Source organism: Anguilla rostrata, chromosome 8 (assembly GCF_018555375.3).
Source record: "Anguilla rostrata isolate EN2019 chromosome 8, ASM1855537v3, whole genome shotgun sequence".
Classification (NCBI taxonomy): Eukaryota; Metazoa; Chordata; class Actinopteri; order Anguilliformes; family Anguillidae; genus Anguilla; species Anguilla rostrata.
This window is the reverse complement of record NC_057940.1, coordinates 26074689-26089906: the sequence shown is the minus strand read 5'-3', so window position 1 is coordinate 26089906 and position 15218 is coordinate 26074689. Positions and strand designations below refer to the sequence as shown.

General features: G+C 49.1%; 1 protein-coding gene across 6 annotated transcripts in view; it reads right to left on the bottom strand.

Moving 5' to 3' along the window:
* Positions 1-11801: 11801 nt before the first annotated feature.
* Positions 11802-15218, bottom strand: part of ido1 (indoleamine 2,3-dioxygenase 1) — a 17310-nt gene continuing 13893 nt past the window's right edge. For all 6 annotated transcript variants that reach the window (XM_064347393.1, XM_064347396.1, XM_064347397.1 and 3 more), the window contains 6 exons: positions 14858-14872; positions 14159-14258; positions 13076-13193; positions 12887-12938; positions 12502-12650; positions 11802-12419 (listed from right to left, as the gene is read on the bottom strand). In XM_064347393.1, the coding sequence (XP_064203463.1) occupies positions 12022-12419; positions 12502-12650; positions 12887-12938; positions 13076-13193; positions 14159-14258; positions 14858-14872 (832 nt within the window). In that variant the 3' untranslated portion in view covers positions 11802-12021. The remainder of the gene's footprint in view (positions 12420-12501; positions 12651-12886; positions 12939-13075; positions 13194-14158; positions 14259-14857; positions 14873-15218) is intronic.

Sequence of the window (15218 nt, the reverse complement as noted above, 5' to 3'; positions counted from 1 at the left end):
CACAGTGCTTCAAACTTTTGCATTTACTTTTTTTCTCTGGATTCCGTCGGAATCCTCTGTACAGAAGGACATGCTTTCCTTTTTTGCTGGTTAAGACTTAAGCCTTGCAATAAATTGCAATTATGTAATGAAATGCAATACTTCCTGAAAGCATTAGGGATTGTTTCTGTCAGTTTTTGTACGTTCCTCCGTACTGATTATTGGCAAAAGTAACAAGCTTAACAAATGGAAAGCTTTGTACTTAATAATGCAGTGCTTTACACATGTGACGCCCTTTAATTATACTGTGGTTGCTATTTAGCTCTTAACTTACAATCCACACTCATGAAGAAAGTTCCGGTAAGATTCTACACTTTTACCACATTATGATCCATTTTCAAAAGCATGAAACCCTATGTATGTTCAAGTTGGCTGGTTAATGTAGCATATTTTTGTAGTTTAATATGAAAAATGTGCTCATTGTTGCTAAGGAGTGGGCTTCAGTTGTAGGCCATTGCGGTTGGCTCCTGCGTTGTGAGCAGAGGTGTATTGTTACTGACTGTGCATTGTCATTCGGATGAGTGCACAGCAGTATTATTATGTGTTGACGTGCGGAGGGAGTGTGTGTTTTTGGGTATTACAGGAAGCGTGCATAGGTGTGAAAGCTGTGATGTCACAGGGAGGGGCCAGGGCATATTTTCCACTGTCAGTCCCTGTGACATTAAAGATGGAACACCTGATTTACTATGAACAAAGGGCAACACAGTGACTGAAGGTGAACATTGTTCAAAATATGCAGTACATCAGGGTCAGGACTATACATATATTACACCCCCTTTTTTCAATCGGGTGAGCGTGAAATGTGTTCAAACGAAAGATATAAAATCAAAATGTGGGGTAATAGATTTCAACCTGATATAGTGCAGTTATAGGTATGGGTAGGATGGCAGAGCTCTTGCTATGGCATAATGAACGCATTCATCCGGTGCCAGTTGCTCATGATCTTAATGGAATGCAGTCAGACTGGAAGAGAGACGAGCCCCTCGCTAGTGTGTGGCAGCATTGTCTGAGCACGTGCAGCTGCCCTGCTGTGCACCTACACTATCAGTATCAGCATCCCACCAATCGCTTCTACCTGAATTGCATTTAAACAGCTCTGATTAGCATCCAGCTCTTTTACCTTAAACTCATTACTGCTGCGTGAGCTCCACATGGCAGAGCAGCCCTGATTCTCCTTTTTCTTGGAGTGAGAGCGTGTACCTCAATTTGATTCAGAGCTACTGGGTGATTGTGTGATAAACATTTGAACCTGGGTCTGCCTGGTGTCAGAGCATTGGGTGAGTAGTGGGGAAGCAGGAGGTCGGGCACAGAGAGGGCACAACACGGGCACAGAGCGGGCACAGAGCCCTGCGGCCTGCCTGCTCTGATGGAAAGACCCAGCCTCTCTCTCCCCATAAAAACCTGCCCCGCCCCCTTCACTCTACTAATTGCCGCTCCCCTGTCCCGTACCCCGCCACTTGTGCTCAAGAATTTTTATTAAGACCATATTTCAGCGTTTCAAGAGACGTCGGCCGAATAAACCTCCGTCAAGTTCGTTTGCTCCTCGCTGATTTTTATTTGTCTAGCGCCCTGCCTGGCAGGGCAAAAAACTTAATGGGAAGCCAGAGTCCACAAGTTCAACACCCTCCAGTCAAGAGCACAGCTCACAAACAATGTGGTGGCTTCTGACCTTAGCGATCCTGCTTCTTTGGAGCGAAGATAAATACTTTCCAAAGGGGGGGAAAGAAATGACAATAAAACCGCAGTCTGGTAAAACAGCAGGGTGCAGGAATATGGTGTATTGTACAGAGCAATAACATGCTGAGTCAAGCCTGAGAACGTTCATATTCAGTAAAGTCAAAATTTATTTATGTAGTGCGTTTAACAAAGAAACCCTCACAATAAGCTTCACAGTATAGCTCAGCCTAAACCCCAACAAAGCAATCCAAAGGGGACAAGCAGGACAGGAAAACATCCTGAATGGCCCGTAGGAAATAACCTTGGGAGGAACCAGACTCAGTAGAAGGAGCCAATTCTCCTCTGGTCAGCTCAGGGTAAAGGTCAGGTTGTAGACTTCTCTGTTAAGGTATGTTTTTAATCTCAACTTTAATATTGAGACTGCCTGATTCCCATATACTCGAATGCTTGTTGCATAATAGAGGAAGCTCTATAAGAAAACACTCTCCCAACCATTAGGTTCTTTGCGATTTTTGGGACTGTTCTTCACATACCTAAAGCATGCATTAATGTCTCTGTATCCTCCAGTGATAAGAAGTGCCTGATTTTTTTAGCAATAATGTTAATGTTTCCTGTGTGAGACAAATGTCTCTTCCTGCTACGTCTAAAATTGTGAACTGCAGTCCCAACATTACGCCTATCCCTGCTTGGTGATGACATGGTTGTTACCAGGGTGATCTATTTCTCATAGAGTACGTCGGTGCTGTCTAATCTACTGCATCTCCTGCCTGTGGGCAGGGTACAGATGCATAGAGCGCTCTCACTTGATGCTGTTGCTTGGCCCGAGTCACGGAGTAGAGGCAGAGGCAGGGCCAGTTCCCACAGACGCCATTGGTCCCTTGCCCTGTTGTAACGCAGTATCCAATAGGCTCCCCTCTGAGCTGAACTAAAGCGTTCATTAGAGTGGGCTTCCATCTCAGCATGGCAGTGTACCTTAACATAATGAGATCAATAAAACTGCATCTGTTCTTTTGGGCCGTTGCATAGCTGGCCACCAAGATAAATAAGGCACGGGCCAAACATTTTTACAAACGGGTCCATCATTCTAAATGGGTTTTAGTGGAATTCGGGAGCTGTTGAGCATTTTTGTCGTTCTTGCTCTGTTTTTCCTCCTCTCTTTTTTTAACAGAATGATGGATCTTATAGAGGAATTTTCCATCGCAGCTAATGAGATGAGTTGTCGAGAAACTGAATTCCTTGCTAGGGGAGGACAAGGAGAGTTTAATAGGGGTAGACCGGTGCTGAATTTATTATGTAACAAAAATTACTAAAAAGTTGCACACAGGTCACAATATACCGCCGTGTTACAAGACTCCGTTCGGGGTAATTGCGTTTTATAGACTTTTCTGCATGGAGATTGCTGTTGAGAACCAGAGACTGCGGCCCCGTTCATCTGTTCAGCTGTGGGTTTGCAGAGAGAGAGAGAGAGGAAGATAGAGAGTGGGGTGGGGGTGGGGGGGAGCTCACACGCTGGCTAATTTTGCTCTGAATTCGACCATGAATTTGGCTGTACAACCCATGGGCCCGGCGCTCGGTCTGGCCAGACTGAGCGTCTTGATGTTGCTGGAGAGCAGGGTGATTTTTTTCGTAGAATAATTCCTTGCAGCTGCACCATTAAAAATGCTCGATACATATGGTGTTGTGCTCCGTGTATTTGGAGGAGAGGTGCGAGATTTGCGAGGGAGGGCAGAGCGTAAATTCGGTGAACCGCGGCGGACGTGACAGCGTGCTGGCTCCCGCTGCGCTCTCCAATGGCCACCGCTAGTGTCCCTTCACAACAGGCGTTCTCTCTAAAGATGAGGAAACTGTGGCAGTTACTTACTACATTACATTACATTACAGTCACTTGGAAGACGTTCTTATCCAGAACTACTTAGAGAAGGATTCTTGGAAGACTCTTCGCTATGAGTATGCATGTTACCTACATTACGGAGTGCCACTTGAGTGTCTCTTTTCGATTAAAGTGGAAGAAACCACGTAGCTGAAACACATACACGTGTTCATCATTTCCTCTACTAAATCCCTCTCAGTGGCTTAGAACGCAGACTGAGCCGCCAGGTTTACAGACACCCGTAGCTCTGCTGCTCCCGTCACTGAAAAGTTTCGCGTCGCCATGTCAGCGTGTCGCTGCATCGCGTGTATATTAATTTTCACTCCCCAACACTGCAGCTAATTCCCAGGTTTAACGCGGCTTAGGAGGGACCGAGCCGGTGAGTCAGAGGGCACCCCGGAGTTTGCTGTGAAAGCCATTCTTCCACTGCGCTTTGCGGTGTCCTCAGCTGACATGCTAAATGTCACCCTGACAATCGCGCCGATGGTAACCCCTCCGGAATGTTCTTTGCAGTGGGTCTGATCGGACCACACCAGCATAATTTTAATGTAGATTTCATTATAAGTGCCATTTTATGCATGTGCATCTTATGTTCCAGGTAGTCCTTCTCTTTCGTCAGAACGTAGTGTGTGTTCTTATTTATTTGCAGTTAATTTGTCTACATTGTGCATAAAAGTGTGGGAAATTCTTTCTCATCTGAGATTGGGCATTATTCCCTTTAAAAGAAATGGCTGTGTTATAAATCAACCTTGGACTTCGGCCTACTGATATTTTCAGATTAATGAAAAGACTTGTGTACTTTCATTGCTCCAAAACACATTTTATTTAAATGACTTTTCTCATAACATTTTAGCTGCCCAATCCAATTAAAACCTGTATTAGCTAAATGTCCAGGGTTGCAAGTCCAGGAACAAAGTTTTAGTGATCTGTGCATCCTCTCTAATTTGATTAAACATCGAAAAGCTATCTTGTAAAATTCCTTTCACCTTTTACAGTTTGTCTGTTATTGGATAGCATTTTACCGAAGTGACCCAGTGCTTCACTTTTTAGTGATTTTTTATGTGGTACATTTTCCATAAAATCAAATCAGAAGGCTTTAACAAGCAGGCTTGCTAAGGAGATTGCCTTAGGGCTGTTGCAATCAGTTTCTGTAATAATACAATATCTCAGTACTTCTCTGAAATGCTGGGACACATTCTTTCCTACTTCAAGGGGTGTTCAGATGTTCAGTTCAAATTTGTCTTCATTTAAAACATTTCGATGTCAGGCTCCGTGAATTACTGCATTCAAGACAATTGGGTTCCAACAGAGCTCTTCTCATATTGCATAAATTTATGAGCACTCAGTTGGTTGTCTTTGGCTTGCACTGAGATCACGGTTTGGCAGGACACCTTGTAATGGTGGAAATTGTGGTAAACAAATATTTTCTTGACAGCGGCCCAGGGAATCGTTTCTGTGTGTCGGGGGGGTCGCGAAAGGAAACAAGCAGTTCAAACGTAAAGACCGAGGCTTTACTTTTGTTTACTCTTATTTGGAAATGCTAACATTGGCAGTACAGAGCCACATACTTATGAAATTACTGAGACACCGCGGCATTCCACCCATAACTATCATCCACGCAACCCAACCCCCCCCCCCCCCCAGCCCCCCACCCACCCTTAACTATCAGCCAAATTAGCCCCCCCCCCCCTAGTCAGAGGACAAGATAGCTAAGATAGCCCTTTTGGAAGGGTTCAGAAAGCCTTTTTGTGTAATTGTGACAGTATAGAGGTCTATGGGGGACAGAACTTCCCCCCTGAGTTATACTGTATAGGCGTGTATGCTCCCTGGCGGGACAGCCATGAATTGAGGGTGCTCCCGTATCTGGCAGGGCAGCGCGGCCATTTCCTCCGCTCCTGTTCCGAGGCGCCTGTGCGGCCCGCTCCTGTCGGGACGTCCCGCGGGAGGAACAGGAATGTTTTCTCAGGGAAGTCGGGGATTAGCCGGACCCTGCCGGAGTTCCCCACCGCTCTCCCGGTCCTCTCGAAACAAACTCCGTCATTATGTAAGCGAGTAATCCGCGTGGATTAATGCCGCTTGTCTCACGCAAAGGAGTCGGCTGGACGGAGTCACAGAGTGCATGTACTGTACCTGCTCCATGTGTGGCTCACCTCTCTACCTTTGCCCTGAGGTTAGGTCTGTAGTCTATCGCTCTGCTGTACCGCTGGACGTGTATGCCAGACATGTTACCCGCCACTGGCTCTGTTTAAGGCAGATGTGTGTGTTCATTAATGTAATTGTTCAGTCATATTGGCACAGCAGCACCCATTAGAAATGACGGAGTGTAGCACAGTGGGTAAGGAACTGGGCTTGTAACCGAAAGGTCGCAGGTTTGATTCCCGGGTAAGGACACTGCCGTTGTACCCTTGAGCAAGGCACTTAACCATAATTGCTTCAGTATATATCCAGCTGTATAAATGGATACAATGTAAAATGCTATGTAAAAAGTTATGTAAGTCGCTCTGGATAAGAGCGTCTGCTAAATGCCTGTAATGTAATGTAATGTAATGTAGAAATAGAGTACCATGTACAGCTGTTGGCAGGCCATGGGTGCAGCCAAGCTGAACAGTGGGTGTAAAGGCCAGTCTGTTTTTTTTAAATGACCATTTACAGAACATGTACAATAACCAGAGCAACACAAAAAATACCTACAAGAAGCAAAAAACCCCAAAACTGGTTGTCATTAAAATGAAATTCCAAAAAGCTGAACCGCACCTGACCAGCACATGAAACTAGCACAACCTCGCTGTCTGCAGAGCAAAGAATGTCAAGGAAACAAGATGACGTGATCTTAAATGAAAGTAATGGAGAGTTCCAAACAGCCGACGGGCAGCTGCTATCGCAGGTACAGTTAAGAGAGCGTGCAGCAGACCTGGAAACAGGCATGAGTGCACACCACCCGACCCTGATGGATATCTGCGCCAGAGGAGTATTTGCAAATTCTGAGTCCCATGAATGGGCGTGGGATTAGTGTTTATCTTCGATTACCTCCCTAAGTTATCTGCCCTTTGCCACAGTATTTCCCCCGGTCAGGGACAGTGCATGTGTGTGTGTACATACATGTGCAGCTGTGTTGTTGTGAGTGTGCGCATATGCGCATGCACACATTAGCACGTGTACTGTATGAGCGTGTATGCAGTGCGCTTGGTTGTGTGTGCATGCGTCAGTGATCGTGTGCATGTCTTTACTGCACTGTACTGTGTGTGTGTTTGTGCGTGCATGTGTCTTTGCGTGTGCGTCCATGTCCCGCTTGCCTCTGCTTCCTCGTCCGCGGCGGAGAGTCCCGATGGAACTTCCTACACGCCTGCTTTAAATCCCGAATGGGAAAGTCCTGATAATGTGGCGATTGTGGGTGCCTGCGGGGGGAAGGTGACATTACAGGCAACCTTTAGCGGATGAGGAAGTGTGCGGCAGGGCGTGGGGCGGGCGGGGAGGAGGGAGGGGGGTGGAGGGGGGGTGGTTAGAGGGAGCGCCAGCTCTTGAGGAGCATTGCATCATTCTGGGCCGGGTTCAGGCTGCGGGCGGGGGGGCGTGACTGGAGTAGGCCGGGGGGGGGGGGGGGTGGGCCGTGTTGCCGCGGGTTCGAGCGGAGCCCCACCTGTGAGTCACTCCCCGGGCCCCTCCTACGAGTCATAGCTGTCGCACCGTGAGTCACGCTGATGTCAGCGGGCACCCACTGCCCTCCTGACACCGTCGGCCCCTCTGAAAAAAGCCCCCGACGTGTGCCCCTGCCGACCACAAGGCCGTGCCCCCCGCTGTGTGACAGGAAAGGCTCGCCAGTGCTCTGTGTCCCTCCCTACACCGTGCAGGCAAAGGCCAGTGCTCAACAGAGGGGAAAAGAGGACAGAAGGAGAGGGCAAAGGAAGCCCAATTTCTTTTTATTTACTAGAAATAGCAAATAACTTATGAAGGGGGGGACAAAGTCGATTGTGATTTCGTTGAGCCCGTTTATATTTTCGAGCATTTCCTCTGTGTGCAAGAGCAAATGTCTTTTTTAGTGCCTTGTGCTTGCATGGTGTGCATGTGCTTTCAACCATAGCAGTCTGTCACACATGTCTTACCACATTTGCAAGTTGGGCTTGCACAGACGAGTCGAGAAAAGGCGCTCGCGGGCGCTCCGTCGACCAGCAGGGGTCGCTGGTGCGCAGTGAGACAGGGTCATTGTGTCCTGGTCTTCGAAAGCTCCACGACTGGTTCTGCACGCGAGTAGCTCCATGTATTTGCTCATATATTTTGGAGAGGGGCTTTGAGGGGTGGGGGCATGCTGCTAGTATCCCAGCATCCATCTGCGGGTCTGCAGGAACATCGAGTGACGCACCCCTGTGGAGAACTGAGGGAGCATGCATGAATGGGGCTGTGTTTTGCTGAGGAGAGAGAGAGAGAGAGACTGAAAGAGAGTGAGAGAGAGAGAGAAACTGGGGGATGGGAAGAGAGATAGAGACTGAAAGCAAGAGAGAGAGAGCACATTATGTTACAGCTTACTATAAACAGATTGACAATCAGTCACAACCGTACTGAAAAAATGTACATATACTTATGTACAAAAAGGGTATATTTTTCTGTACACTGCATGTCTAGATCTGTGTTTATGCGTTCAATTTTATGTTCCTCTCTGTGCTTTGCCAACATAGGATGTACCTCTTGTCATGCCAATAAAGCATTTTTGAATTTGAATTTGAGCGTGGGAGAGAGGGCCCTACAGGTCAGTTTCTGGGAGTACTCTAGCCTTGTCGGCCGCCAGCCTCTGCTGTGACACCCGTAGTGCACCCCCCCCCCCCCACCCCAACAGGCCTGACCGCCTCGCCAACACAATGAGCACATCCTTAGAGATGAGGACTGTTTACCGCTCGGTTGTCAGGGACTCCTCTGGACTGAGGTAATGAGGAAGGGGAGTATTTTTTTTGGCCCGGGGGCTGGGTTGTAATCAGATATGTGTGTGTTGTGTGAGTCAGCCCTGGGTTTATCCCCACTCTTCCACCTCTGTCCCTACTGTCCTCTGCTTCCCCTCGCATCCCCCCCCCCCCCCCCCAGCCACACACTACATTCCCATGCGCTGCGAGACAGGTGTGTGTGTGTGTCTTTGGGTATGGGTGTATGTGTATGTGTGTGTGTGCGTGTATGTGAGTGTGTGTGCATGGCTGGGTGCAGGTGTCCTTACTCCGGAGGGTCCTGGCCCGTGTGTGTGTGAGTGTGTCTGTGTGTGTGTGTGTGCGTGTGTGCGTGCATGTGTGTGTGCGTGCGTGCGTGTGTGCGTGCGTGTGTGCGTGCGTGTGTGTGCGTGTGTGTGTGTGTGTGTGTGTGTGTGTGTGTGTGTGTGCGTGTGTGAGTGCGTGTGTGTGTGCATGGCTGGGTGCAGGGGCCCTTACTCCGGGGGGTCCTGCCCGTGGGTGTGTGTGTGTGCATGGCTGGGTGCAGGGGCCCTTACTCCGGGGGGTCCTGGCCCGTGGGTCCTCCTCAGCCCTTTGACTCATCGGGCACCTGGGCGTGCGTCTAATGAAAGAAACGAGGCGTCTCATCCCATAATTACATTACATTCATTTAGCAGACGCTTTTATCCAAAGCGACGTACAAAAGCGACGTACAAAAGCGACGTACATAATGATCAGCAGCAGTCACCACTTGGATGCCCTCCACTAGCAGCGTATGGGGAGCTCCAAACAGGGAGAGACAGGGAGTTTTGATTCATTCCCATCATTACCCTAAACTTGTTTCTGACCATTTGCCATGATTAACAATTTGCCCAACTCAATAAGGCTCACGGTTGATTCCTTTCTGTATGACCGCGTCAGTTAAAGTGTTGACTTCGTGCCCATTGGTTGGGTTGAATCTCCTGCTCTCTCTGTCTCATAATCAAAATGATTTAACATAGCCCCTGGTGACCGTGGCCAGCCTATGAAATATGATAAACAATTTAAAAATGCTTTAGGACAATGACCAGGTAAAAGGTCAGTTCTTTGCCTCGTGTTCACATTTCTGGCTGACACCACTTTTCTTGTAATCAGAGACACTGACCTTAAATGGAAGATACTGTCAGCGTGTAGATTCATCGGCGTGCACAGGGGTGAGGGAAGGGGGAGCGAGCCTCTTTCTTTTTGGTCTTTAATGACCAAGCGGCCTCTTAAATGTATTTTCTTTTCAACACAACGTGGGCCCTTCATTCAAACAGCAGATCACGATCAAAAATCAATTAGCAATTCTAGTCTCTCCTATGCGGATGACAAATGCTGTCTGCCTTGTCTGTGGGAATGAGACTGGGGTTCTGGGGCAGATGCTTTCACTCAAATCATGACAGCTCACGTGACAACAGGGTGAATGTATTTTTTTTAATTTTTACATAGCATCCATTTGTACAGCCGGATATTTTTACTGAAGCAATTCAGGTTAAATACATTGCTCAAGATGTACCTCGGCAGTGTCCTACCTGGGAATCGAACCTGCGACGTTCAGGTTGCTAGCCCGGTTCCCTCATACTACACGCCCCGGTTGGCGGGATTACGCCGTTTTAGTTTCGTCTTTACTGTGGGCTCCCGCAACACGGCGTTTATTTTGGAACATGAAGTGGGTTGCCCCACATTCCCAGAAGCATGGGCTTGTTATCATTGCTCGAAGTGTGAAATCACAGCGAAGGTTACCGTCGGTCAGGATGTCCCGTGAACTGTTTGGGCACGTCCCCCGCCGAGGGCCCGGGCGCACGGGTCTGCGGAGTAGAGTTTCCGTGGCAGCCGTCCACGCAGCGCCGCGGCGTTATCTGATGGCGCGGCGGCTGTTGTTGTAACGAGACGCTGGCGGAGACGAGCCAGCCGAGGTGAAGAGGATACGTGTGCCCTGTGGCACAGACGGCCTCTTTATCTTTATCCCTCCCCGTTTCTCCCCCCCGCTCTATCGTTCCCGGAAGCCGCGCGGGGTTGTGGGGGTGGGGGTGGTTGTGGGGGTGGGGGTGGGGGTGGGGGTGGGGGTGATGGTGGGGGTGGGTCGTGGGCCCGAGGCTGGGCGGAGGCCAGGAGTTGGGGGATCGCTCCGATAAGAGGCGGGTCTCTCTCCGGCGGCCATTGTGCATTGTGCTCTGCCGCCCCTCCCTGACGGAGATCACCTGACGGAGGTGTGTGTGAGCCTGTGGCTGCCAGGCAACCCGCATAAGCTGGTGCCCTGTGCTGTCATGGTGTTTTCTGCTCATTGACAGGTGGTGCACTGGGGTAAGCCAACACTTACCTGTCGAGCTGATCAGCGCTGACCCCGCATGTGCACATCAGACTCACACTGTACACTGCTTCAAAATACTTAGGACTGCACTGTACATGATTCAGCTTCTACATGGGCAGGCCCAGGACGTTGCTTGTGTACAGTGGTTATCATAACATTGGCTCTTGGCTGTTCCCTCTGGATGACCCGATTCAAAATGGAATGCTTTACATTTGTACATGGACTGTTATGTATGTAGTCTTGTAAATATATGTAACCCTGAGCAGGTTCTTGCACAGGATTTGGCTACAGGTGAACTATTTAGTTTTGATCATCACTGTTTTCTTTAGTTTTATTGCTTGTACTCATTTCCATTTTTAAGAAGCTGATATAAGTACCCTGAAATAAATGACTCCTTGACATTTTGGATACAATATATTGTGTGGTAAAGGTTAAGTGAGCATGGTGTGTGTTTGTGTGTCTGTCTGTGTGCTTGTACATGTCTGTCACGCTTATCTCAGTTCAGCACTCTGTCTCATTCCTAAGACCATGCTATGCGCTTAGTGCCCTCCTGTGGACTCTTTGTGTATTGCAGCTATGTGTTGACCTAGGCTTCTGCACTGTAAAGTTGCTAAACTCCCAGGGGGTTTCAGTGCCCTGAACTCAAGTAGCTGAAGCTCTAACTGCACTGTTCTAGAAGCAGAATCTTCCATGAGCGATTCATTCCAAAACTATTCACAACTTAGCATTTCTTAGGCTTGCTGAGAGTCTAAAAATAACCACCCTCTCCAGCCATCCCTCACTGTCACCAGATGCTGTCCAGGAATTAGGGTTTGTGGGATATTTTTTGCATTCTAATTCTAATTAAATAAAAGGATTTGGCAGCCACATTACATTGAAATGAATGGCTGTGCTTTAGATTGTGGTTTGGACTGAAGCACTCAAATCGCTGTAATACTGATGGCGTGTTTGAATTCAAAAAGTGGGTCGAACAATATTCATTTTGGAATGCAGAGAGCAGAAACTCTTTGCTGACTTTAATTAAAAAATCAGATTGCACTCAAGCAAGGTCTGCCGCTCTCTCTTTGTTTTTCTTTCAATTGCACGTTGCCAGGTTTGTTGTAGTTGCAGGTTCCGGATCTTTCCATGGCTGAGGTAAAGAACGTGTCCTGGGTATGGGGTGGGGGGGGGCATTGGGCCAGGGGGTGTGGGGGGATTCAGTTATTCGACTGAGAGTCTGCTTTGGGGGGTGGCAGGGACACCACCTTGGTCCGGTCCCGGACGGTCTTGAGGAAGGACATGATCCCAGAGCCCCCCGTGCCCCTCTCCTCCAGGGCGGTGGGGGCCTTGGTGAGGGCGCCCCCCTCGCCCCCCTCCCCCCGGGCGCGGAGCTGGCGGGCGCGGGCCGCCGGCACGGTGACGAAGCGGCTGACGACGTTGAGGTGGTAGCTGCGCATCGCCACCAGCTGGGTCACGCATCGCTGGTACGCGGCGTTCAGCGGGGCGCTGTCCCCGTCCAGGACGTACCGCCGCAGGGACGGGCCCGACGAGATGTCCTGGATCAGCCGCTTGTGGTCGGGGGGCATGTAGTCCCTCATGCGTTTGAGGAAGGCCCCTGTCCGGGACAGACAGCGGTTTCAGCCGCGCGCTCTCGGGTGTGAACACGCTAGCGCACAAGGCCGCGGCGCCGCTCTTACCGCTCTGGGGCTCGTGCGACACTCCCAGCAGCTCGTCGAAGCAGTGCAGGAGGCTGCTCTCTGCCGCGCTCCCTCCCGAAATCTGCACGGGCTCTGCTTGCACCCCCTCATACACCAGCCCCTCCACCATGGAGGGATTGTCTTTCCACCTGAACAATACACAGAAACATATGTGCACACATCCACACTCACGCACACACACACATACACCCAACATGCACATACACATAAACACACACACATGTGCACCACAAATACAGGCATACATGGCACACACACATTTGCACGCATGCATGCACACACACACACACACACACAGAAATTTGAGCATGTGTCATATTTGATGAAGCAAACATCCATATCCCTGTGCAGGCACAGTACCCACCCTGAAAGAAAGATGCGCATGATGCCATAGAAAATGGCTGGGTCGACGTACTCTGGAATCACAGAAGAGAGGAAAGGGTTTGACGTGTCTGCTGCTGACCGCTCCTAAACCGCGTGCGTTCAGTAAACCGCGTGAGGTCACACGTCAGTCCCAGTTAGGCTGTATCAGAAGGATCAATCGGTACTGTACTGTGCAACAGTTTGATTGCCTCCGTCATGCTGCTCATGGATTGGGCGATGTCCTCCAGTGCCCTGGTCACCGTGCTGGCGTCTCCGCGGCGCACTCCGTTTATCACCATGGGGATGGCCTGCGACACAGACACGCCTCCAGTGACCGCATGCCCCATTCCCACCCACAGCCACGCAAATAAAGCCCGACCTGCCAGCCAACCAATCAAACTCACCCTGTCGAGGGGAAACACGTGCTGCAGGGTTGTCCAACCCTGTTCTTGGAGATCTACCAAGATATTACTTCAACCCTAACAAAGCACACCGCATTCAACAGCTAGAGAGCTCACTGAGCTGCTGATTAGTAGAATTGTATGTGCCAAATTAGGGTTGAAATTGAAACCTACAGGATAGTACAGCTCCGGGAACATGGTTGGGCAGCCCTGACCTACAGTTTTCCCAATTTGCTGCAGGACAGTCAGGAGGGTGTACCGTAACTTTTAGTTTAATTCAAGATTCAATTTCACATTTCTGTGCTTGCAGGACGAGGCACTTTATGTTCCCTCCAAGTCCTCACCACTGTGTATAAACATACAACTGTATACATGATTACATGGAAAAAGAATGTACACTGTGTACGTTGCTCTGGATGAGAAGGTATACATTTCTAAATGTCTGTAATGTATGTGTTTAGGATTTCTATTTTGGTTCTTGGTTAGCATGGCTGATAGGGATTTAGTTGTATCTGTACTCACAGATGTGAGAATGCTGTTAGCCAGCTTTGGCATCATTGCTCATATTAATCAAGTGAATTCAAATTTGTTTGTCCTATATTACAAGTTTCTCTGGATATGAGTGTCTGTTAAATTCATTTCATGTTTTTTAATATATATTGATCAACTGCATCAGCATTAATTGCTGTTGTACTGAATCTGTATTGAGTTTGAATACATCATTTGGCAGCCATTACAAAGGTCTACTAACTGCACACTTTAAATAGCGCACTCATTAAACTCATTAAGTTCTTGCAGCAACTGGCGTTTACAATGGTGTCTTCTGTCACCTTGACCCGCAGAACCGGAACTCGACGAAGGGGAAGACTCACCTTCACGGCTGGCACAGCGGCCTTCTCCACCATCAGGGTGACGATGAAGAACCCGCGAAAGCTCTCGCCCCCTGGCAGGGTGAGCAACAGCTCCAGATTCCTGTGACAGGCGGCACCGGGCCAGAACACGGGTACCAGGGTCACACAGGGCAACTCAAGGCTAAGCACTGGGCTTCTTTCAGAAAGAAAGTTGCTTTCATACTAATTTCAAGCTATTCTACCCTTTAAAAATATTTGGCACCCTACGTGGAGCTGACCATGTCCAATTCCCTCCCTAATTTGGAATGTCCAATTATCTGCAACTGCAGCTGCATTAATGCACAAACCCCACTGCTGAGCTGGGGGGTTTGCTGAACTGAATCCTCCCAATTGTTGCCCCACGGTGCTATCGCCACAGTCGGCACTGGCACGGTCCGGATTCGATCCGGATTTCGAGACTCATCAGCCCTCAATGTGGTGCCTTAACCAAATGAGCAGCTCTGCTATTCTGTCTTTCTACTGGGTGAGATGAGCCTGCTTTTGATTTCACTTTTCACTGAGGACCCATAGAAAGTAATGCAACTCATACTGTATTTAGAGACATGTGACACAACTAATAAAGCCAGCAGCATGTAAAGCCTTCCACTACAAGGGCATGTGAATCTCCACGCATGCCTGTTCAAATCTGTTTCCAAGGATCGATTGCAATGAGATACTTACTCCATGTCAAAGGGGCTGGTGAAGGAATCCAGAGATGACATGAAAAGAGAAAGAAGGCAGATTTATTTTTCCCGCAGGAGGCTTTGGCGAATCATTTTTCATCTCACAAGCCCCCCCCCCCCACAACATGCAGTTTTCTTTTCGCATTGACAGGCATCTTGATGCAGAGCAGAGCCTCAGACTCTGGAAGGCCCAACAAGGTCACTCTCTCCAGGGCCCGTCAGACTGCAATTTTACTGCAGCCTTGGAAGCGCGCTGCAGTGAGCGCTGAGGACGCAGTATGAGCGGTGGCCATGTGCGCGTGGGTCTGTGTGTGCGTGGGAAACGCTCGTCGTCGGAGTCCCATCACAACAGCCCGGCT